The 25,566-nt window shown below is 37.6% G+C and overlaps 2 protein-coding genes across 2 annotated transcripts; both read right to left on the bottom strand.

The window, feature by feature from the left end:
* Positions 1-4,956: 4,956 nt before the first annotated feature.
* Positions 4,957-13,437, bottom strand: ssh1b (slingshot protein phosphatase 1b). The gene is made up of 15 exons (XM_079870696.1): positions 13,254-13,437; positions 11,632-11,669; positions 11,425-11,525; positions 10,720-10,784; positions 10,509-10,630; positions 10,333-10,401; positions 9,204-9,269; positions 8,860-9,054; positions 8,630-8,723; positions 8,413-8,541; positions 7,837-7,883; positions 7,580-7,726; positions 7,260-7,460; positions 6,169-6,796; positions 4,957-5,985 (listed from the first exon to the last, which is right to left on the bottom strand). The coding sequence occupies exons 1-15, from the start codon at positions 13,323-13,325 to the stop codon at positions 5,044-5,046; spliced, it is 2,916 nt and encodes a 971-aa protein (XP_079726822.1). The 5' UTR covers positions 13,326-13,437; the 3' UTR covers positions 4,957-5,043.
* An 842-nt stretch (positions 13,438-14,279) lies between these two features.
* Positions 14,280-20,226, bottom strand: svopb (SV2 related protein b). The gene is made up of 16 exons (XM_079872645.1): positions 20,102-20,226; positions 19,739-19,848; positions 19,271-19,356; positions 19,051-19,149; positions 18,846-18,917; positions 18,604-18,728; positions 17,172-17,235; positions 16,904-17,029; positions 16,657-16,785; positions 16,466-16,539; positions 16,307-16,386; positions 15,542-15,646; positions 15,295-15,406; positions 15,077-15,158; positions 14,888-14,977; positions 14,280-14,805 (listed from the first exon to the last, which is right to left on the bottom strand). Exons 1-16 carry the CDS (start codon positions 20,161-20,163, stop codon positions 14,602-14,604), a joined length of 1,620 nt encoding a protein of 539 aa, XP_079728771.1. The 5' UTR covers positions 20,164-20,226; the 3' UTR covers positions 14,280-14,601.
* Positions 20,227-25,566: the final 5,340 nt, after the last annotated feature.

Genomic DNA, 25,566 nt, shown 5'->3' with positions numbered 1-25,566 from the left:
ACATTAGACATGAAAGGGGAAAACCCATGGACTCCAAACATATCCCATGGCGCTTGACAACAAAACTCCTGTTTCCATCTAAGTTGTGAGTTTAGTTTATTTATTTAAATGTATTACAATTAAAATTAATTACAAGTAAATGTGTACACACACAATATATATATATATATATATATATATATATATATATATATATATATATATATATATATATATATATATATATATATATATATATATATATATATATATATATTAACTTTCTCAAATTGACCTTCTGAAACTTCTATTGCCCAGCCTGAGTGGTTTGAGTGTAAGAAGTAACCCATAATGCTCAGCTTATAGGGTCACAATGTGTCTCATAGGAAGAATAGTCTAAAATAGCCTTCCAAATATAAGCATATGATAAGGCTTAAGCAGGTCCTTTGTCCTCTGCCCTCAGACCTCAAGAAAGCACAATGTTTTACTTAAAAAATGATGTCATGCTACAGCATAAATAAGTAGATTCTCCATTAGCATATTTTGCGGTACACAACACAGCTTATGTATGTGGATTTGTCTATATAAACATGAATAAATATGGCTCTACATTATCAGGAAATGTCATCTCATTTTTGTCTCTCAGCATGATGGGATATTTTAAGGGTCCAGTGCTCTGTGTTGACTCTGTCTGAGAATGTCAGCTGTAGAGGTAAACGCTCAACTGGCTGCGTTGCTGAAAGAATGGCAAACTTATATTATGGATGTGTCATTGCTCAGGCACTGCGCAGGTTATTTTGAGGTTGATGGCCTCAGCTTGCAATAGCCCAAGCAGCTGGGAAGGGCCATCCATAAAACCAGACTCTCTCCGTTTAGCTTCATTGCCCTACCCAAAATGGTATGTGAATGAATTTGCAGGTTGAGCACAACGTTTAATGCTCAAATAATGCCAACACACACAATTTCACATACAATAAAAGAGAAAATGCTAGAGAAAAAATAATTTATTAGTTGTGGTTGGATATAACTTGTTTCATGTTGTAACGGTTATATTCAGTTAGCTACTGTATGTTCTGTTTTGGCTATGTTTCACTGTGTTTTGGTTCTGTTTTCTCTGTTTGACCTAGTTTCCCAGTTTATTTATATATTTATTTAATGTTTTTATATTATTTATTTATAATAAACTGGGGTTTATAAATAACAGGGATTTATAATCCCCTTCACCTGTTGTCTCATTAATGATCTCATTAGCTCTTTTGTTTGCTCTGTGTATTTAAGCCCTCAGTTCGAGTTAGTTCTCTGTCCGCTATTGTTTGTGATAAAATGAGTTTGCTACTTCTTAAGCTCCTGTTGTTTCCACAAGTGTTTAAAGTCACCCTGTGGTGATAATCAAGGTTTTAATATTGTTTATATGACTATGTGATGTTTTTAATATGTAAGACAAATCGTGTAAATTCATAAGTTAACACCATTGCTGAGTATTTTCTCTTTCAAACTGCAGTGAAACAAATACAGTCTCAAAAATGTGGTTTGAAATCGCTGGTGTTTCTGACGTCACAAACTACATTGTAATCAATCACATCAGCGCGTGATCATCAACGAGTGGATCTCTGAGCTGGTGTGAGTGGAGGCGGGGCTAATTTGCATATTCACAATCAAGAATGAGTTACAATCAAGCTATTTAAAGGCATGAAGAATTTTTTTTTTAAGGAAAAACGCTTAAATATGTCATTTTGGTGATCAAAGATGAGTTTTAATGGATAAAATGATTGACTACAGGGGGACTTTAAAAAGCAGATGGATAAATAAATTAGACTGGTTGTCCGACTGGTTGTCTTTGAGCTTTTAAGACACTTATTGGAATTGCAAATGACAACTATCAGTAACTTTCCTTATTCAATAACTGTCCTTATTATCTATACAAAACAATGCAGTTAATGCAGAACAAAAACTAAATGCAGTCAAACATGTCCTAACAAGGTTCAATGAATACAGAGACAAACGTTGTAAAAAGATGACAATAAATCTCCCCCAGACAAGTAATTCACAAATACGTTTACATTTATGTATGTCTGTATGTCTGCCCAGATTGATTACAATACAGCAGAAATCACATGACTGGCAAATGCAAATGTAACATAACTTAACATAAGCAATAGAAATACAGCTGACAACCTCACCGTGTTAATGTATTCCTAAAGAAGGAGAAAAATCCTCACCAATGATGCAGATACGTCTTTGGATTGCACCAAATACACTAATTTTAGTCTGTTTAACGACTCCAGCCTCAAGTCTCTGGGCTGCTCCAGTGTCTGCAGGTCTTGTGATGTCAAAATCACATTTGCTTAATTCAATAAGATTTCCCTCTGTGAAGCACTCAAAGATCAGACAAAGCAACACTTTTTCTACATTAACGTGTCATTTACTTTACTGTCATTTTGTAGAAAATGTCCTCATACTAAGAAGTTAATTATTATGTGCAGCACATATATATATTTTTTTTAATTAATTATCAACATGTCTCTCTCTCCTTATGAGGAACTAAAGGCTGTAAATAAATGCAATACTGGTCCATTTCTGATGCAGACAATAAACAATTTATTTTTTATAATTAACTGTACATTACATTATAAAACATAGTGCAACACAACTTAAAATGGTCAAAATGAAGTACAATATCTGATGTATGTTCCCAGTCTCTTTTAAGAGCTGTTAAGTTAGGGCTAAAGGCAATCTTACAGTTTCTCCAGTTGATTTTATTGTTAGCTTAGTGTGTTCAAACATGTCAAAACATGACAATAAATAAATGACTTTGGTCTCTTCTATTCAAATATGAAATGTAGTATCAAAATGAAAAGACAAACAGCCCAAAAATAAGCCACAAATAAACGTTGCTCTATAAAGACCGCAACCAGGTGAAGACAAAACCTCTGTGAAACAAGCGGTTTGTACCGAAGAACCGTTTGATTGCAAATGGCAACAGGTAAGGCACTTGCATGTCTGAAGAAACGAAATGTCTAGTACTCAAATCAGCAGCAGCTGGGAGGAGGTATGAGCCATGAGCGGAAAACAAAACTACAACTTTAGTCTTTTTCGGGAGGCCATCTTTTTTGGCAATCGTAATAATTTTGATTTACAGAAATGCCTCCCCAAAACTATACAGTTTGAAATGGGAATGTCCTCACTAAAATATGGGCGAAAAAATAAATGAAATAAAAAGCCAATATTAAGTTCCAAATAACTGGCAATTTACAAAAGCATTATGAAACAGGTCTCACAGATATTAAAATAAAAGCTAGAACATAGTTTCATACAGCAGTGACTGATTCCATGTGGACCATATGGGAAAAAAAGCTTTCACTCAAAACTCACTTAAGGTGCTTTTCTTTCGCATCTGATTTTCGTTCTTCTAAATGAAAACTAGTTGCTAAATAAAACGGATTCTCTTCAAATTCTTGCTTACACTTATTGCACAGGCCACTTTGCATATTTAAAAATTTTCCCACAAAAAAAGTAAAAACATAAATAAAAAAAACTTAATAGACAACAAAGATCAATAACATAAATTATTATATATATATATATATATATATATATATATATATGCAAAAATATTTAAGGTCAAGTTTAACCAATACTTGCAAACTTACTAGTTATCCCAGAGCACTTATCAAACTTTGTGTTCTTTTACACATATCAGACCCCATCATGGTAGTAAAGTCCCTATGGCCACAATATCATAAGATAACGCACTGCTCGTACCTGTTAATACTTAACGTACATTACTGTTATTATTATCAGATGCCATGATGTCATTTCGTATAGGAGACACTTTAAAAGGACCTTTTAAAGGACGATAGTGACACATTTGAACATCCTCTGATCAACTTGAAGACTGTATTGTACTAATGTGTTGCTGCTAAAGCTTTTTTGCACATCACAGGCTACAATTTGTACAATAAACAGCTTAAGCTAAATTACATAACAGGAGCTATGCCCTAGTAGCATATTTCAGATGTAGTTGATCTGATAAACACCAGCTGAGAAGCAAATTAGAGAATTGTAAGACAAATAGCCAACGACATTCAGGTTGCATTCTTCTCTGGAAATAGACAATAATTATGTGGCTTTGTTGATGTCATTTTTTGCAAATGGCAACATTTAAGGACTCAAGTAACTATCAGGTTGGAATGACACAGTGACAATCACAAATTTCAGACTTAACTTTAGTCTGAAATTACTTTTGTGGTGTGACATTATGATTCAATTTTTTTCACAAAGGTTTGTGGAGCTTTTAAAGGCAAAACTTCAAGTGAACAACAAAGTTTAAAATGTTCATTACTTTGGGCTAAAATTTTGATCATGTTTTAATAAAGCCATACTAAAATGTTATCATGGTCATGCATCAGTATCTACATCTGAAAATGTCTATTATCGTTAGTAAATAACACGCAGCCTAATTTTTACATGTATGTGCACTTTTATGGTTTGTGACAATTATCTAAATCAGATAAACTGCCTTTTTTGTCATCGAATCATCTCAAATACACGATTGGTTTATCTGCAATAGCACATCAATTTGCTGGTGAACAAACTGGGAGGCAAAATTTCATCAATATTGTTGTTGGTAATAATACCCGCCAGAGGACATTAAAATGGGCTTAAAAAAATGAAAACAATTTGAAACGATGGATATCAAACAAATATTTGAGTAAAATCATTGCTAATTTAACCAGGTCTTGATTATGCCACCTTTAGATGGGCCACACGTACAGTAAAACTGTAACAGGTTGGGCTTCCTTTAGCAAGACAAAGAAATGCGATATCAACAAAGCCGTTAATGAAGGTCCAAGCCAGAGCATGCTTTAATATATATCTTAGTTAAAGCAGACAGACACATGAAGAACGCAGTGCAGTTATGTAAAGGGCTGCTGGAAGGACGTCCAAGCCTGGCCTGATTGTTCTCATGAGGTGTCTTGCAGCTTCAGCCTCCATGGTTGCTTTCGATGGCTGTGGGACTGGAGCAGTCCCATTCACTGAGAAAGCAGTTCTGACATCTTTGAGTCAGCTTTTCAAACTCTGCAACAGAGTCGGAGTTAAAGAGAGCTTGGGAGAGCAAGAGGTTTCCCAGCAAAGTGAAGGCTCTTGCTCCTCATAGTCAATTGAGACTGTGGCAGAAAGCGTCAGGTCCTCTGTGGAAATGGCTAAGTCACCTAGCTTGGCCAGCGAATTAGACCTTTTAAGTTGGGAGGACACGGTCAGTCCGGCGAGCCGCACACGGGTCTCAATCTCTTGGGCTCTCTGGCGTACCAAGCCCGGCTGGCCTCTCCGAATTCTCTGAAGACTGTCGCTGCTGGAGCTGCGCGTCAGGGATGAGCCCGGTGCAAGTGTTTGCTGGAATTCACTGGAGCCAGGGGGCAAGTTGTGAACGCTCCCCTCATCCACTTCCATGTCCTCCGTGGCAGTGTCCTCTACACTCAAGTCCATCTGTTCTGACTGAGGACCGGACAGTTGCTCCAGTCTATGGTGCACCAGCTGTGTCTCCAGGTGGGCCCCCTGACTGAGCTCCGCCATAGGCCTCTCACCACCCAGACTGAGCCTCAGGAGAGTGAGCTCGGTCATAGAACTGCTGAAGCTCCCCTCGTCCTCCCCCTCCATTTTGTCCTCAGTCTCCAAGGAAAAATGCAAATCCTGAGGAAGGTCTTCGCACCTTGGTTGCTTGAGGTAAGTGTCCGAGTTGGACCGACTGGGGCAACGAATGCACTGGCAGTGCCCGCTGCTCATGTGATGCCGAGGGGCAGGAGGAGGCACCTTTTTGGCGGAGGCGGGACTGAATTTGTGTCCTCCGGGGGCCTTGATGGAGAGACTGGGAAGGCCAGCATGACGTGGCAGGTTAAGGCGATGGGTGCGACGTTCGCAGCGGCGGCCGCTGGGCAGGCGCAGGCAGTCTCGGCACGACTGATATGAGGGCTTCACTTTGTAGGGGTTTCCAATGCTAGCACTGTCCTAAACCGATGAATACACACAGGCAGGGAGAATGCATGGTTAGGTTTTTTAAAGGTGTAAGAGTACGGGATGCTTTAGAGAAAGTAAAGCGTTTAGGATGGATTCACAGAAAAGAGCTCTTTGAGCTATAAGCTTGCATACAAGCCAGGAGAGCTGCCGCTACAGCTAAGACGTCATACTCACGTCAAAGCCAGAAGGGCAGCTGCGTTTCCCGGCCAGCCTGTTGCTGTTGTTGGCGTTCTCGTTGTTAAAGCGGTTCGAGTTAGCCAGGCTCCCGTCTTCCCTCTGCGTCTCCTCACCACGAGCTAAGGCAGCCATCTCTGCCTCCTCCTTTTGTGCTTCCTCCTCATCCTCCTCCTCCACCGTGCTGAACTCCAGCCGCATGCGCATATCCTCCAAGGGCTCCAGTCGGCCGCAGGTCTGGGCTGCTGTCCCCTCTCCAGGAAGGGCCAAGTGAGCCATTGGGAAACCCTCATCGTCCAACAACGCATCCCTCTCCACGTCCTCAATCTCAATAAAGACTCGTTCCATGCCTAAAAGCGGAGGACCTCGAACTGGCGTGGAGGGTTCACTGTCCAGAGCAGTGTCTGAGAGTCGCCGGAAATAGTAGTTATAATTGAGATGGTCTGTCGGCTCTTCTCCGCAGCAGGAGGAAGCACTCGCTCCTCCGTGGCCCCAAGCCATCTCCACCTGATCAGGGTGTAGCGACGAAATTTGAGGAGTCTGGTCATCACTGGCAGCTGAAGCCTGAAGGCCCTCCAGCGAATACTCATCACCATCTGGTTGCCAGAGTTTGTTGTGTCTCTGCTTGCTACAATGACAGAAAACAAAGGTAGCAGTCACCTCTTGATAGTGTGAAAAGAGAAAACACAACCAAAGAAATCTCACAAAACAAAAAAAGCTAAAGGTTTTGGTACTTTTATTTCATGTTTGAAAGACTATGTGGTCACCATTAACTGTGTAGGATGTTTGTGTCCCCACCAGGCTACTTAACAAACAAGTCTTTGTTGTTCAATCAGCTTTGACCAGAAATACCAAGCTGGTTGACTGGCTTCACCAGCACCAAACCATCTTGGACCAGCATGGAAATTCATGCTGTTCTAAAGCTGGTCTTTTTCACATTATTCAATAATCAACAAACATACATATTAAAAAGTAAGATGCTCTGAATAAAATGTGTATGCTAAATGAATAAATATAAATGTAAATGCAAAAAAGGAACTTATGATGTTAAAAAGAACATTATCGTTTCTCATTATCTTGGCTTTTCCTACCTGGCATCTAAAATCCCCTCGTACTCAGCCAGTTGTTTCATAAAAGCTGGATTGGGTTGTGCTATATTCCTCTTCTGTTTAACAAAACTGTGCGCCTTTTCAAGTGACCATCCATACTCCTTCATAGCATAAGCAATGACAGTTGATGCTGAGCGACTCACTCCCATCTTGCAATGTACTAGGCATTTAGAGTTGTTTTTCCTATATGAAAGACATACAGGCATCCAAGTCAAAAAAGGGTCCTTTATTGAGTGAAACAGCACATGACAGGAACAATAACACACTTTCCAATATGTTTTCAACCATGAAAAGTAACTCACTTGGCTCTAACTATGAAGTTGTAGGTTTCGTTCCAGTGCGCCAGCAGATCTGTAGTCTCATTATCATAAACACGGATGTTACAATAACAGAAGGTACCTGGGAAAAAGTTGTCAATCTCTCTTGTGACATTGAGGATATACCCCACCCTGCATAAAAATAAACTGACATTAGACTGTATACTGCAGATTTGTGTTAAATACACACATACTGTAATCTTAAATAGACACACAGTAGGTCGATATATATCAGCACTAACCCAGAGTCTTGAAGCTCCTCCAAGTTGGATGCATTCCATTCTGAGCCCTGAAATTAATGACATGCACAACAACAATAGCTTTATTAGCTTCTAGAGTCTTAAAGCTCCTGTCGATAACCATCATTTTGTTGTAAACTTGAGGGGTTCTTGTTTTCAGTAGATGCGACGAAGACCGATCAAGTTTTGAGCATGTGTTCTACAAATTTTGATTTCAGTGTAAACACATGGCATTTAAATGAAGAAATTTCTAAATTAGTTGTAAAAAAAAAAAAAAAAATGAACCATTCTTTTTGTTTTTGACAGATAATTTTATCTGCAAGCTCCAGTGTATGTTTGTTTGCATGCTGCATGTGGGCCCTTCTGCACCAATCTATATCTGTAATGTTTGTTTTTTTCCAGAATTGTTTGAGAGAGTAGTGCAATGCATCAGTGAATGCAGGCTGTCCTATCAGTAAGCTAGCAGTATGCGCTCTGCTTTTTAGGTAAGCAAAAAAAAAACAAGAATCAAGCATGGCAACAAACAAACAAAGCAAACAAGAATCAAGCATGGCAGAGAAATCTTGGAGGAAGCTTTACCAGGTACAGATGGTCAAATATGAGCGTAGCCTTGTCCATCTGGCCGAGGATAAGCAGCATCTCATTGTCAATAAACTCTTTATACTCCCTCAGGTTGCAACTCATATGTTGTTCCAGCTCATTTCGGATCTACAGAAGTGAAAGGATTCAATTTAATGCTCCTTCCATGGCTGATGCACTTATGTAAAGCATGGCATAAAAGCCTCATTACATATACCTCCTTAGAAGTAATATTTTCCAGGTCCTGAAACATCATTATGTTTCGGAGTTTGGCTTTGATCATACATTCTGTTCTCTCTCTCTCTGTTGGCCTGTTAATGATATGACAAGCAATGTTAATATATGCAAATTAATAAAGATTTTAGTCCCATATCAGAGTTGTTGCATTTATGTAGCTTTGAAGATTTATCATAGAATTTTTATTTTATCCAATGACATATTACTCACTGATCAGAAAACATGACTGGGGAGTCAGGTCGGGTGGTCTCTAGATCTGTCATGGCATTCCACTCATTGATACAGCTTTGCTCTGAAGAGATGCAGCTCTCATAATAGCCAACCCATGTAAGGGCCATCCCTCCAGGGAAATAGTTGTATCTACGGGACACCTCACATGCTTTGTGCAACATCTGGAGGGCAGACCTGCAATATACAATAAGTCAAATATAATCAATTCAAGAGTAAAAAAACATGTTATAAACACACTATAAGAGGATATGTAATAGTTTGTATATTTAACTTTGAAATCTCTTTCCAGCATAAAACAACAAATAAAAACCAAGCCAACGTACCACATGGCCTGGACTGACACTGGCTTAAAAACATGCAGTCTTCCTGCTGTGCTTACACTGAAACCTCTGGAAGAAGAGAAGAGAGGAGTTCAGGCGTGTAAATTATGAGCTATGGCATCATTTGTGATTATATAGAAATGCATAAGCAGGCAGCAGGATGATTTTGCTTTCCCAGGTTGGTCAGTGGAAAACACCACAAACCAGTGGAAAATTCTCTTTGCATAGTGCCTCTGCCAATAGCCCCAGGTCTTTCTTTCTTTATTTCGAAAAAAAAAAAAAAAAAAAAATATATATATATATATATATATACATATACATATATATATATATATATATATATATATATATAATACAATAAGTGTGTTGCAACATACCCAATGGAGAAACAATATCTATAGTGTTATAAACAATAATTGCAAAATGTCCGAAAAGGAGCGGGATGAAGCAAAAGCTTGTTATTTTTCCCACCACTTATACAACTCTAAATATCACATGCACTGAGACCATAAACATGTTATTTCATACTGAACCTGTAGAGGTCATTCTCTGTACATATAACATACAGGATGATTTTAATTTGACCAAACATAAACAGGCTGACTGATGGCAAATTCAGTTTATTTCAATGTGCATGGTATGTGTGAGCAATAAAAAAAAAAAAAAAAAAAAAAAAAAAATTGAAACTAAAAAAAGAAGCTAAAAAGGTTTCTTCCATACTCCTGCAACTTACTGATATCAGACAGATACATTTCGACACAGGAGTTTTGAAGTCACAATGAAACTGAAGTAGTGACGGATCTTTCCTTTCTAATTGTGACATACATTGAGTGAAACGGATTATTGAAAAAGAAAGGCGGGATGGTTTAAGGCGGATTATTGAAAAAGAAAGGCTTGGATCCATCCATCAGCTGTTGAATGGATGGAGGCATATCTGAATGCGAGCTTGTAGTGATGGGGTTTTAAGAGGACAAAATTATTGGAGTCCGGCATTTGTCACCATAGATACATTTTGATTAAAAATGACAAGCTAAAAAAAAAAAGGTTACAAAAAATTAGACATGCATGGATGATTCATTCACAATAAAATCAATAACATGCATTTTAACCTTTAGTGAACTAGGATATTTACCCATCTCCATCCAAGTGAATCTTGGTATCACTCCAAAGCGGAAGAGTCATCCCAATAGAGCAACTTTTACTGCAACAAACAAACAAACAAACATTTGAGTCAACCAATCGGTGTGGTTATGAATAATAATGCAGTGAATGCATAAAGGCTGTTAGTTAGCACAACCCGGTTCTTACCTGTCCTTATCTGTGAAATCCATCCCAAGCAGTATGTTTTCTTCAGTGTCTTGACGCCCATTTGTGTAGACAACCACCATGTAGCGCACATGGTCTGTCCATCCACTTTCTAACCTTACAACCTGTTGATGGAGACAGTGTACATTGGTGTATACACGATAAGAGCAGAAGCCATTCCTACATTGTACTAGATATAGTGTATGCCACTTACTAATTTAATTCTATCCTCAGAACGGAGGGTGTTTATCATTACTTGTAGGTGTTGTGGTAGATCACCTTAAACAACAACAACAACAACAACAACAACAAAACGATCAATTAAAAGAAAAAACTCAGATAAGTAATAATCTTATGGGAAATAAACCACTATTTTCATCAACAATAACACCACAATTTAAAAGAAGTTGTGAATGGAAATGTGTCACACATCCACCTTTACAGTTGTGGTTCAGGGCTGTAACCATCATAGACATTGAGGGGGGCAAGTCCCCCCAAATTGGCCAAATTGCCCATGCACTCCATTAATGTCAATGACAAAAAGTTTTAAAAGTTACACTTTAAGGCTGGTCTGCCTCAGCGGTCTAACAGCACTCGTCGATTTCTAACAAGATTGAGACAGCCAATCTAAGAAGGCAGCTTTTACTGTTCACAGAAACCGAACATGAACTTCACCACGACGCTTCAGTTGTCAAAAGGTGTGAGGTAAGATGTAAGTAGCTAAGCATTTAATATTTAACAAACGTTTTACAATAGAAATGTTAAATGACCGACAGTAACTTCCAGAGGCAAAAAATTTGTGCCAAATATCACCGTTTTGAATTGAAAAATAAGTTCCTTTAAATAAGACACCAAAAATGTGGTCAACCCCAAATGTTCAAGACATTGTTCTGTTACTTACGACCTTATTGTGGTTTACCTGCATTTTTATGATGGGTGGGTGTTCTGGGCCCTTGTGCACTGCTCCCTTGCTGTAAAAACAGAGCTGCCCCTTTTACCATGAAGAAACTTTCACTCAGGCTGAAATAGGCCACACATACAATTATGAACACACTCCAAAATTAAGATTAATTATCATAGTTAAAAAAGGATTGATCTAAATAAGATAAATAAAAATAGCACTGACCTTAGGTTTGCTTTTCGATCATCATCACTGCCTAAATCCTGACAAATAAAACAGCAGAAGAGAAATTACAAAGGGCCCTGATCGAAAATATACCACATGAAATTACTTTGCATTTATTATCAACCAATTCTGAATGTCTCACATCATGCTATTAAAAAAAGCACATAAAAAGCTATTAAAAGCCTGTCTGATAGGATGGATCCAGAAATGCAAGCCCTGAACTGAAGACTTTAAATAGTTTGCGGAAACGTTTTACGCTCAAGTAAAACACAAACACTTGTGATAGACACAATAAAAACTGAAAGCCTAATGGATGATGGGCATTACTGAAGGCTTTTGCTATAGTAAGCTAGTTCATTAGTGGGCTGTCTCTAAGAAGCTGCATAGCAAAATCTGGGGGGAGACATGACAATATTATGGGTCCCATGATTGGTCACCAGGCAGAGTATCTATTCAATGACATCATTGCAGTGAGTGTACTGGGAGTAGTCAGAGGAAGACTCGGTTCTTTCGAACAGTTCGTTTCAAATATCCAATTCAAAAAACGATTCGGCTATCTATTAAGTCATGGCGTAATTGCGTTAATTATTACGTTTTTATGCGCTAGTTCAGGCAGGTAGGAACCATTATTTAGCCATCACAGTAATTTAGAACCGAATATATTTTGCATTCACATTAAACTACTAAAATATATATTTACATTTCTTGGCTGAAAATGTTTTTTTATCTATGCATTTAAAGAAATTATTATCTATTAAAGCCCACTCCATATCTGTGCTGATAATAAAACCCACACAAAGTCGTTAACATTCTAGTATGTTTTATTTCTAAGATTTCTACTAAAGTAACACAATTTTTCGCTATAAAAAGTCCAAATGTAGCCAACTATTAGATTACTTAGTTCATTAATCGCACATGCCCGTATAAAGATCTCAGTTCAATGATCCGTTGACTCGAAACAGACCGATTCAGTCCGTTTCGTAATTGTTCAGTCTGATTCGTGAATGAATCGTTCAAATGGGAAAGGATTCGACTCAATGAACGATTTGTTCACAAACGAGGCAAACGCTCAATTGGTAGGAAGTATATCAAATATTAAGAAAGTGTTCTAAAGCATATGTGGTATGGCTGAATTGACCTATTACGATAAACAAGGCGAGTTTATTACCACTTTAATCCGCAACACAAATTAGATTACGTTATGTAACGGTAAAATAAACATTGACATTAAATGCACCATGTCGACGGCCACTGAAGGAAAATTATTACCAGATATTGTAACCAACTACACAGTTTTTTTTAACCATTTCAACAATATGTAAACAAAAATCAGTATTTGGCATGCTTTATTTTGTTTGGGCAAGTCAAGTTAATCCCCATCATCACGCGCCCGCGCTCTGATACACTGACTGAAAACACCTCCACGCTAATGTCAAAACTTCACTCATGCGCGCATCACCTACACAGCAGGTTGAACCCGGTGACTTCATTTAGTATCACATTTACACATCGTTAGAAAGGAAAACTGATCCCAGAGCAAAAGGCCCGGCGAACATTAGCTGTTTAAGCGCTATTTACACATGCATCCCCGGTATTTCCTCCACCGGTCAGCCTCCACTCACCTCCCCCGCGTTGGTGCTGGCTGAGGATGCGGCGCTGGGTGTAGGGGAGCGCTGCAGAGTCACTAGAGCCATGGCTGAGCTGCAAAGCGTTCAGCGAAACCTCACAGGCGCTCCGGTCCGAAGAGGACACGCCGAGATATCCTGTTCTGATTGTGCGCCCGCCAGTGACGGGGTTAATGCATTCAGAGGCGCATTAAATCTATTTAGCGGAGCGATAAACCCATCATCGGCTTTGTCATCCACCTCGACGATTCTGCAAATTCTCATTCACGCCAACGATGCCAATAAACAACGGTCTGTGCTCTATCTTCGCGGCTGGACCGTTGATTTAGTGACAAGACATAATGGACCTTGTTTCGGGACCGCCGTCCGTGGTTGGTGTAGTTCTATGATCGTCTGTGTTAGATATGGGCTTCTGGGCCAACCGCGTGAAGGTGACTTGCACTTCTCCCTGACAACAGTGCATCCTATGCAGACTCAACACCCAATCATCCACATACTACCAGAACCCTCATGATGTAGACTATCTCAAAACTAACGTAATGCTTGGTCGCTAGATTTTTGCTTCCTCCCTATGACGAAGAGAAATGTGTATGGTTCAGCAACCAAAAATGAAGCTGTGTGTGTTTGTAATCCACATTCAACATCTGTTCATAATGATATAAAAATAAATAAATTGAGTTTTGTCTTTTAGTCCATGTCTGTTAGCTGAAATGTTGTCATGATGTTTAATTTAGCAGATATTTAGCTATACACATTTAAAAATCTTTTCAATTAATGTGGGCTTATAGCTACTCATTCTAGTTTTCTAATCCTAAAAACAATCAACAAAAATGCTGATGACTCATCCTGCACTACACAACATTTTGTCCAATCAAATTCTCTTTAGAACAAGAATATCCCTCCCCCTTCAGTCTTACAGCAAGTAGCAAATCATGGTTCATGGCTGTCACAATTGAAGTCTATTGCATGGAAACTGAGAAAATTAAATATTGCGGAAATGTTACTGACAGGACAAACCAATATTGATACAATCCACCTTTATGCTAAAAGTATTAGGCAGTAGGTGTGTATAGTCTATTGGAAAAATATCAAAGGACAGAAATCGACACTTCATTGGATTCGACACAAACCATTTCATTGGATTTTTTAGTTACACAAGTACTTGGCATCATAAACAGGTTTATGTACCATTTCAAAAGAAAAAAGACCAGAAACACAGGTTAGCAAAATTTCTGATGAATTTTGCACTTATACATCATTCAGTATTTACCAGCATGGCCTGATTATACATGTTTTTCTTTACTACTCTTCCTGACATCAAACAGTTTCAGCTTTCCACGTGCTGTTAAGGAGACGTGTTGCTGGAAGTCTCGGCTGTCTCAGAACCATGCGGCCTTTCCATGTGTTTTTGTTCCATGGTGTTTTGAGTTGATTCCTGTAAGCTCCGCCCAGTTGTTTCCATAGGCAAAGCCCAGGATGCCACTGTGCCCAGCAAGCAACATATTAAATACACAGACAGAGTCAGGTAAACTGATGTTTTCAGAAGTACCTGAGGGGGGACAGACACAAACATGCATCAATACATGTTCAATACACTTTTATTCTCCTAGGAATTTTTAGGAATGCTCTACCTGAGCAATAAATGGTGTGACGAGAGCTCCAACACGAGCCATCCCACTGCTTGTACCAATACCAATAGCCCTGGTTGCGGTGGGAAAAACCTGAGGAGGCCAAAACAAGAAAAAAGAAAACGGCATTTTAAATGAAAATTCTACTGGGATTGACTAAGCACAATAAGCCGCTTTGCAATTAAGCTTTACCTCAGGTGTATAAACATACGCAACCTGCCAGCCTGCTGTTATACAGGCTCGAGCAATGAAAATAAAGACTGTGAGAAGTGTCCTGGAAAAAGAAAAGAAAAAACAGTGTCTTGAAAAATATTTAGACTGTTTTTATTTTTATTTTTTTTAAATACAAAGTTTATTTGGAATACTTCTCAGTGTCTGTACAACTTTTTTTGATGATTTGATGAATGTACCTTTGTGTGCAGGTGTACAGTGGCAAGATACACAGAGAGAATGCTAAAAAAAAGAGTGCCATGCTTTTTTTCCGACCTATTCGATCAATCATCCACACGGAGATCAGAATACCTATTTCGACATCAAGACATAAATCACACAGTTGTCTATTAGTTGCATGTAGCTTGTATAACAATGTTTGCATTTAGGTTGATTAACTTAAAAACAACACTTGAGAGGGGAGAATGACATATGGTGCCACGTCACCTGGAAATTCTGCGAAGGTGGTCCACAGAAGGTCCTCATAATCATGAAAAGTCAGATATTTGCACTCCAAATTGCACTGAGGTTCCATACTTGAGTTGTCAGTGACTGGAATTAGACACAGTTTTACTGACATTCACAATATACACGGATAATTAAATGTGCCCCCCAAGTGTTTAAAGTGAAATGAAATTGTTAAAGAAATGACATCAATTGAGTCATTACAAATCAAATCAAAACCGTTTTCACATGCTAGTTGTAGCAAAAAGATATTACAGACAATTTACACTACCGTTTAAAAGTTTGGGGTCAGTAGTCAAAAGTGACAGTAAAGACTTTTATGAACTTTCTATTCAAGAATCTTGAAAAAATGCATCATGGTTTCCACAAATATATTAAGCAGCACAACTGTTTTCAACATTGATAATAATAGGAAATGTTTCTTGAGCACTATATCAGCATATTAGTTTGATTTCTGAAGGATCATGTGACCCTGAAGACAGGAGTAATGGCTGCTGAAAATTCCTCTTTGGCATCTTATATTAAATGTTGAAATAGAAGAAAAAAAAAAATCATATAAGAAAGAAATCATCACTGTGTTTTGATTAAATAAATGCATCCTTGGTGAGCATATGAGACTTTTTTTTTTAAAACATAAAAAAAATACCGACCCCAGAACATTAGTGTAGATTAGATTTATGGTCCTAGCCTAAGTTAAACACAAACTGTGTTTAGTTTGTTCACAATTAGTACTTAAAAAGCACTCACCACCACTACACGTAGATCCTGCTTGGAACAGCTCAGTGGTTAGCAGCACAAGACCATAATATGAAAAAGCACTACATAACCTGTATTAAACAAAACAAAGATACGTTTTAAGTTTTACTGTATGTGGAAGGATTTAACATTTTTTAACAATACGCATACCAGATAAACCAGATCAGAAGTGTCGTCTTGCGGTATTCTGGAATAAAAAGATCTCTAATCCTCCCACGATCAGTCTAGAACACATAAACACAATTCTTTTTGCTACTGTAATTTACAATATAAACATAAAAATCCAAAATGAGACATTCCACAATGTAGAGGAAAGATGCAGGACTGGCAGCTCCATATACCTGTGTGTTGGATATAAGTCTTCCTGTAGGCATAGAGCTCCCATTGGACGCTGCTATTCGTTTCAGAGTTTTCAGGGCCTTGTCTTCTCTGCCTCTCAGTACATCAAATCTAGCACTCTCTGGTAACCACTACATGACAAATGCACACAATCAGCATTCAAAGTGTAGAATTAATACAGTATCTAGGCACCTGTACATGAGCCTTGTGTCTAGTAACAGTTTAAAACATTGTTACAGCCATACATACACAGCAGGAGGCAGCAAAGATAACAAGAGGAAAAGTGGAGAAAGCTAGCAGCCATTTCCAGCCTATTGTGGGCATGATCATCATCGCCAGTAACACTTCAAACACAGCACCCACGGCCCAGAACACCTATCAGGACAGCGGATTAATTCATGTTTTTAATGATCAAGATCATTATAAGAACATACTTTGGTAATTCTCATTATGAGAGAAAAAATGTTAAGGTATATTTAATAATAACCTACAAAATGAATAAACTGGTCCTAATTACCCCTAACAGGATTATGGATATCCCTCTGGTTTTCACTGGGAGGAATTCAGTATATAATGTCACACTGTAAGGAAAGGAATGATTTTTTTTTTTTAAATAATACAATTATAAAATTAAATTTAAATTAGGGCATGAAGTATTATTAAAAATGTCAAATTATATATAAACTCGGCAAAAAAGAAACGTCCCTTTTTCTGCATACTCTATTTTAAAAACAATTATGTAAACTCCAAATAAGCTTTACATATCTTCAGTGGAAAGGGTTTAAACAATGTTTTCTATAACAATTATGTAAATGATTTTTAACTTTCTATTCATCAAAGAATTCTGAAAAAAATGACTTTTAATTTAATTACTTTTAATTTAAAACAGCACAACTGTTTTCAACATTGATAATAATGAAATGTTTCTTGAGCAACAAATCAGCATATTACAACGTTTTCTAAAAGATCATGTGACATTGAAGATTGAAGAAATGGCTGCTGAAAATTAAGCTTTGCCATCACAGGAATAAATTGTAATAATATTTCATAATATGACTCCTATTTACTGTATTTTTGATCAAATAAACAAAAAACCTTTGAATTTTTATTTTATAAATATACAGAAAAACAACACAGCTGATTATTCTAGATCAACAAGACTGGTCAGGTTCTTCATAGTAGTGAGCAAAAGCAACACTTCACAGGTTTAATGGTCCCTTAGGTAGGGTGACCATACGTCCTGTTTAACCAGGACATGTCTGGCCAGGATTTCGAGATCGCCCAAAATGCCCGGGGATTCGGCTTTTGCTTTCTACAGTCACCATTCATTATGTTTACATTATTACATTATTTGACACTGACACGTACGTGCCAGCTTTGCAGGTCATGCATTCTGCTTCACTCGGATCCCGATCGAGACGAAAACACAGGAATTTTCTTAGCAATGCTAAAACGCACATCAACCGATCACTTGTTTAGCGTTCATGTAAACACTACATTCAGATTCACCAATCGGAATTAATTCAGTCCTATTGAATCAAAAGGTGTCCATGTAAACAAAATGAATGGCGACGAAAGCAAAAGCCGAATCCTGGATATTTTGGGCGATCTCGAAATCCCGGCCGGACATGTCCTGGAAAAAGAGGACGTATGGTCACCCTACCCTTAGGGAAATATGGAAGTTTAGATAATTACATTTTTAACAGGTGATGTGAAAGCAATGCTCAAATCATATTGGCACTAATGAGAGTACAATCATGTAGCACTAGTAGTCACAGTTTCAAAACGTAGCATATATGTTCAGCTTAATCTCTAGAACATAAATAAAAAGACCTATAAATAAAATGTTGCATCTGAGTGTTGCTCACTTATGAATGTGACTTATGACTGAATGTGCACTGAAACCGTAAGTCACACTTCATTGTTTGTTCACTGATGTAAAAACTCACGACTGAGGGGCTCCTCCCAGGCCAAATCCCACGAGGCCTCGCAAGACTAAGATCCAGCCGTAAACAGGTGCAAAAGCACTGAGAAGCCCATAGTACAATGTCCACACCATGCACAGTATTAAACACTAAAAGATGGAGACAGTGAGGTTATCAGTGAGGCAATAATGACTGCTTTATGTTTATAGTTATATAAAGAATGCCTGCATTGACATTATTCATTTACTGATTTAAACCAAACATACCACTTTTCGGCCATACTTGTCTGCAATGTTTCCCCAAAGTGAGGAGCTGAGCATCATTCCAATGAACACTACCTGACAAGGTACGTACAAAATAATGAACATATTCTCCTTTACACGATATTCTATCACTTTTCATGAAGCTATAGCCAAATTTAACCCCAGGAGGTGTTTAACCATGTTAGTGTACAACAGTAAATATACTGACCGCTGTTATGAATGCCACTTTCCAGCTCGAGAGCCTCCATTCACAGCGCAGTTGAGGAGCTACAATACTAAGGAGCATCATTTCCATAGCATCAGCCATCTTCACATGGAAATATAGGAATATAGTTCAGTTTTCAGCAAACGAGTTAAGTAAACAGAGCGAATTGAACAAATTAAAGCTAATTGTTCAGTAAACATTAATTGTAATTAAAATGTCTTACCCACGCAACCCCAGTTAGCATAGACAGCTTCCACTGAAACATTCCAAAACCAATAGCCTCAACTGCTTCCTCCACAGTGAAGGTTTCTAGTGAAAAATAAATACTCACTTAATGATGTGAGCAAGTATGCTAGTATGTATGTATAGTATGTATTACTTCTGAGCTAGTGTGTATTCAGTAAAAAGCGTGACCCTGTGAGGAATTAAATTCTGTTGACAGAGTAGCTTGAACTAACTGATAACCTGATGCTGCAATGCTTGTGACACAAATTAATTTTTTTCCCCTAGTTTTGACTATTTGCTTTGCCGGTAACACCGGCAATAGTTTTGATGAAAAAAACAACAACAAAAAAACACAAGTCAGGCCTTAATCACCATTTTAGGCTTTAACCATTCAACGCAATCCTGGAATAAAGAGAAATTGTTCAAATTGTGAGTTCATCTACAAATGTAGGATAGAGATGCCAACCTGACATTCCAGAGCTTCGGGTTTTGCTATCCTCCAAATCTGCTTGCTTCGGAATAGTGCAAGCTCCTTCATCGCTAGGCTCATTATTCTCAGACTGCTCCTCATGAACCCTAAGGATGTGTTTTCAAAAATACAGACTTTAGCCTTAGCACGGTTATAAAATCCAATGTAAATCTGAAACTGATTAAATATTTAAAATCAGTATTATTGAAGCTGCTCTAGGCTTTTAATTTCACAAACTAAACATAATTTAAGACTGCATCCTTTGTCTGACATTTCCAGGCTACGGTTTTAAGTTCAATTCAATTCAATTTTTACTATTTTTAGCTATTTTTAAGTTAACACAAAACACACATATATTACCTGATATCAGCGTCTTTCCATCGTTTGTAAGGCACTTGCGATGATCTTGTCAACCCATTCATTTCCCTCTGCTATAATGGAGCCTAAACCATAACAGCACATTTAGCTATAGAACAGGTTAGACCAGTGTGCGATCACATTACATCAACATAACATCAGAGACGGTAAATTTAGGGAGGGAGCTTGGCCCAAAGTAGTTACACAGTCCTCTATAGTACAACCCACATGGCATCATGTCATCCCTAAACAACAAGCCACTCCAGCCCTAATCCAGGTCAAGAGAATGTGTGGGATTCTTTAGGAAAATCTTATTCAATGCCATTAGAAAAGTTTGTTAGATAAACAGTAGTATTAGGGATGTTACGAAAAGGGTAAACTATTGGTTCTCATCAACTAGACACTTCATTCTAATTACAATATACCCAGGATGGCTGCAGGATGACACAAAAGGTATTTAAAATATTATATTAAAATAATCAAACTTGTGTAGCGTCTGGACCAATCAGACACACACAAATGATTCTTTATATTTAACGACCAATCCAGCAAGCTCACTCTCCCAACAAAGGTCTGTGACCCATCCCTCGAAAACTGCAACTAGCATTCTAAATGAAGCCAACACACAGGCAGCACCAGGTCTCTGGTTACAGGACACATGAAAACTGATTTGACCTCAAGGAATTTGCAGAGAGTTGTGACTCTCACTTAATTCTTCTTGAGAAGGAAAAATAAACCCTTTTAATCCTATATATTCTAGATATAACCACTTGAGAAATGTATAAACATGTATCCAATTTTCCCATCTTATGATTTTCCTTTTATGGGGTTTGGCCTATGCATTCATTATCTTTTTTAAACTCTTTTGGGTTAATGTTTCAGACTTGCATAGTATGGTTAACCAAAATCACATGTGTAGCATGTTTGGTCTCTATGAACTAGAATCTTTTTTCCCCATTTGTTAATTTACATTTCATTTTGCTAACTCTGTGACACATTAGTATTTTAAGAATATTAAAGGTTCTTTTCTTAAACACCCAATCAAATTGTATATTCAAATGCCCTGCTAGAACGCAAAGGCCTTATCCACACTATACATCTTCTTTTGAAAACGCATCTTTTTCTCTCCGTTTTGGCCTTCCATCCACACTGAGATGGTGTTTTTATTAATAAAAACTAACGCTTTTTTTCGCATTGTAGTGTGGACTGTCAAAATGGAGGTATTTAAAAACAATTATGTAAGTTTTGTCATATGACAAATTTTGTACCAATAGATATTCATGTTTATACCGGTATTGTGCCTGTTATGTGCTATTCATTTTCACACTGTTGCTAAAATATGTTATGCACACTCTTCATATCACAGAGTCCAGCAAAGATGACAGAAAATTTACTCACATTTGCTGTCCTGTGGCAATACATAAGAGCAGTTGTGTTTTAGACCAAACCTATGTTGACAGAGTGCGACCTAGACACAACAGTGAATGGTGAGACACACTGAAACATCGGAAAACGCCTGAATACACTACTGTGGACGGAGACCGTTTTCAAACGAAAAAGCCGTTTTCAAATGTATCCGGATTAATGTAGACGTAGCCAAAGGATCGTAAAAAAATTCCCTCCAAAGAGAACAACTTCTCATTGGCTCACACTGCTCCAGAGGGAGTGACATCTTCACACTTTAAAAATCACAAGATCATGCCTGTTAGTTCCGTTTTCTGAGAAATCCTGATGTGAAGATGAAGATGAACAAGAAGTCTTCTAAAGACCCCCAAGCTTGTGCCAGGCTGCGGCCTTGTCTTTCCATTCACCAAAGATCCTGACTCCCACTGGTTCTCTCTCATCAAGACAACATCAACAAAGATCAACTGGAGCCTCAACAAATTGCATCAGGACAGTTTAATTCAAATGGGCGAGACAAGCAAGTATCAAACTTAGTCTCATTATTTGATACATTAAGTATCCTTCCTTACCCCTTTTAAAGAAGGGCATGTTAGAACTAAACTGATGGTCTGCTCAAGGCTGTTGATCTGCTGAATTTCAAACAATGCTATAACTTCTTGCTTTCCTGTATTCTGCTTCAGCTCTCTTTCCCTTGGTAAACTGTATGCATGTAAGTGTATGTTAAAAGTAGTTTAAGTGTTTAGTCTAGTTAATAAAGTCTTGTTCATGTCACACGTAAAGTTGTCTGTGTTTCATGCTCATAAACTGGAGTCCCTAATCATGCAGTTTTTGACTAGGTGCTCTGATTAGTACTATACTGTAAGAAAGACATTTCCCATACCCTGGAAATGAAAATTTCATAGAATTAATAAACAATTAACATTGAGTGTTCACGGTACAAACAGGTTTATTGATTGTAATATTAATTCTATTAACTGATCCAAATTTTCATAATTAATTATAACAAGTTATTATTTTTATTATTATTATTTTTAGCTAATCTGCTACATTGAATCTAAATGTGGCAAGCAGAGTGGGTTACAGTTGTTGTTTTTTTTACAATAATTTTGGCACCAATTTCAGAAACTCTAGACACAAAACTCAAAACAGTCATCACTTGTAACACAGGCTGTCCGATGTTCAAAACTCTTCATTGTGCCTTCATATTTTTTTAAAGAAGACATGCACTTGCAGAATAATTGCTTCAAATAAATAATTTATCATGTAATATCGAACATTACTTTAGATCGCCCACACACAAGATACCCATATATTTTCAATGTGTTGTAGTTAGTACAATCATTAAATATTGTTATACAAAATATGTAATGCAGGTTTCATTATGGTTCTATGCATACATACTGTAATAGGACTAGAGATAATAGTACAGACACAGCGGAATCATTAAACAAAATCTGAAATTTATTGATGAAATAATCAAATTAATCAAAGGACAAATTTAGCTACAAAAAAGAAAAAGAAAAACTACAGTACAGTAAAATGTCACACACTTCTGTTTCCATCAACCCTGTCTTGTGGATTTGGCCACAGGTTCTCATCCACATCACAATAAATGTTGTCATTAGCTAAAGATCTAGGAAAGAATGTTATGGCATGGCGAATCCAGGCCTTACACAGTGAAGTCATTGCATGCGTTATCCATGGACTGGAGAAGAGTGACTTGTTCGTGAAGGCGCCTATCATTTACCTTCCACCTCCATGTGGATAAAAATTCCTCAATTGGGGCAAGGAAAGGAGAGAATGGGGGTAAATATTGGGTGATAAATTCAGGATGGGCCAAAACCATGCTTCCACCATTTGAGCATGGTGAAACTGAAGATTATCCCAGACTATTACATACACCATCAACTCTACAGACCTGATTTAGCTCATCCAGGAAGGCTACAAGGAGAGCTGCATTATATGGCCCAATACGAGGTCTACCACACAATCTTCAGATATAGCCAGACACATGGTGATATTGGCTCCACGTTGTCCAGGTACTTGGACGATCAATTCTGACCTCTCCTCCTTGCCTTGGCTAGATTTGACCACCACATATTCCTTGTCTTCCACCTCCCACTGCTGGCTCCATGTTATCGCTATGTTGAGTGTGATACTGCTCATCTCACTATGAGTGCCACAATGTGAAATCAATCACCACTCATAAGTTGGCAGTAACCACAAAAGCAATTACAAGGGCCATCTTGCATACAGCAATGTCAAATCTGAAAATGTGGTCTGTAAAAGTGGTACATGAGACTATATAAACCCTGTCTGATAAAGAATGATGATGAAATATTACATTCATGCTGTAGATAATGTAGTCCAACTGGGTCATGTTCTATGGTAACTGGTGTCAATTGATCTTGTTATCCTGAAACTTTCACAATCTAAATATGTAATATTGTTCATCAGTTTCCATAAAAACTATGCATCAAGAGGAATGCAACAGTTACTTATCATTTTGAGCAGTTGTATCAACTGAAATTTAAATCTTTGTAATGAAACGAATAGACAGTCATCTCAGATGTAATGTGTGAGTTCCATTTTGAAATGGTAATACTTTGATGTTAAGTTTTGTCATTTTGAACAGGTGATTTTAGTTCAATGAACAATTGATCTTAGGTTTATGTGCATTGTATCAAAGCAATTGGAAAACGTGTTAAGAGTTTTGGAAAATGTTTTGATCATCAGTTGTGAGTTTTGGGTCTAGAGTTTTGAAAAATGACATGAAGGTTCTGATATTAGTGCAAAAATGATTGTATATAACGGTAAGAGCCGTGGGAACGGAGCGAGGCCAGTGGCGCGAGTGCTAATGAGCGTCACCTGCATGCCACACCAGTCTCAAGTCCCACAGAGGAGCTCCAGAAGGTTAAAAGGAGGAGTGATGACAGTGCAAGATGAGAGAGTACCAGGGGAGTATTTCAGAATGCAAAGTTACCTTACTGTCAAACATACCCTGAACTCTTGGTTGATTAAACCAAACCTTGCTTACTCGAGGTATGCTGGTTCCAAAAATGTGTCCGGGAGTAAGTTTAGCCAACTATGTTAAGTCATAGTCAACTATGTAAAGACGTTCTCAACAGAGCGACGAATCGACGAGTCACCATGGAAACGGGCGTTAAGAAAAAAGGCACCACCATACTACTACTTTCTTCTTCTTTTGTTTAATGGATATTTAAATAGTGCATATCGCCACCTATTTGGTGGTTGTGCAATCATTTTTCAATCTTTTCGTTGAATAATCTTTAATCATTGTGAATAATAACTATATTGTTATTGTATTGTATATTGTAAAAAGACTGATTAAACAAAATAACATATGTGCTTGCAAAGATAACATGGCTGTAAAAGTTTATTTTTTATGTTTAGTCATTTTGCTTCCAAGTCCTGTTGCAAAAAAGAAAGAAAGAAAAAAAAGTTGTTGTTTTTTTACTCCAGGGTACTCCAGAAAGCAGGTTAAGTGACATATCGGGGAATGCAAGCAGATAATCTTTCGTTTTCAAAAACGGAGGTAACTTTCAGGGTCTGCTCTGGAGCAGCTTCTGTTCCAGGGTTAGGTTACTTCAGAGGTGTTCAGCGCATGCGTGCCCTATTGATGAAACTTCAGTGGGCATGACAGAATGCACACAATATTCTATAATATATATATATATAATATATATATATTACTTTCTATAAATAACTATTGTTTTTATTGAAGAACATAGAATACATAACTTCTAATATATTAATTTAATTACCCCACATTAGTTCATTTAATATATCAATTAAAAACAGGCAGCTTTGACATAATTACAGTAGAAATACTGGAAATAGTTTAGCATATGGAGCATATGTCTTGTACAATGGGAGACCTTTTATATCAAAAAGGTTGAACTAGAGTCAATGGTAAAGTAAAAAAACAACAACATTTGTACCAAGAGAGATCTCACTTTTGGTTAAAAATGTTCATGTTTTGAACAATTCAAACAGAGGTCTGACATTTAGTCATATTTAAACACAACATGTGCAAGATCATG

This window comes from Squalius cephalus (assembly GCF_949319135.1).
Source record: "Squalius cephalus genome assembly, chromosome: 5".
Classification (NCBI taxonomy): Eukaryota; Metazoa; Chordata; class Actinopteri; order Cypriniformes; family Leuciscidae; genus Squalius; species Squalius cephalus.
The sequence above is the reverse complement of the archived record's forward strand: the minus strand, read 5'-3'. Positions and strand labels throughout refer to the sequence as shown.

Bases quoted from the DNA above. Each gene is read 5' to 3' on its own strand.
- ssh1b (XM_079870696.1), bottom strand. From the start codon at position 13,325: ATGGCTCTAGTGACTCTGCAGCGCTCCCCTACACCCAGCGCCGCATCC. The intron at 10,785-11,424 runs GTAAACCACAAT...TTGTTGTTTAAG, and splicing joins CACCCATCATAAAAATGCAG to GTGATCTACCACAACACCTA. The intron at 7,727-7,836 runs GTTAGTGCTGAT...ATTTTTATGCAG, and splicing joins GAGGAGCTTCAAGACTCTGG to GGTGGGGTATATCCTCAATG.
- svopb (XM_079872645.1), bottom strand. From the start codon at position 20,163: ATGAATGGGTTGACAAGATCATCGCAAGTGCCTTACAAACGATGGAAA. The intron at 16,540-16,656 runs GTATATGGAGCT...TATGTGTTCTAG, and splicing joins GACTTATATCCAACACACAG to ACTGATCGTGGGAGGATTAG. The intron at 15,647-16,306 runs GTGAGTGCTTTT...GTCTAATTCCAG, and splicing joins AGGATCTACGTGTAGTGGTG to TCACTGACAACTCAAGTATG.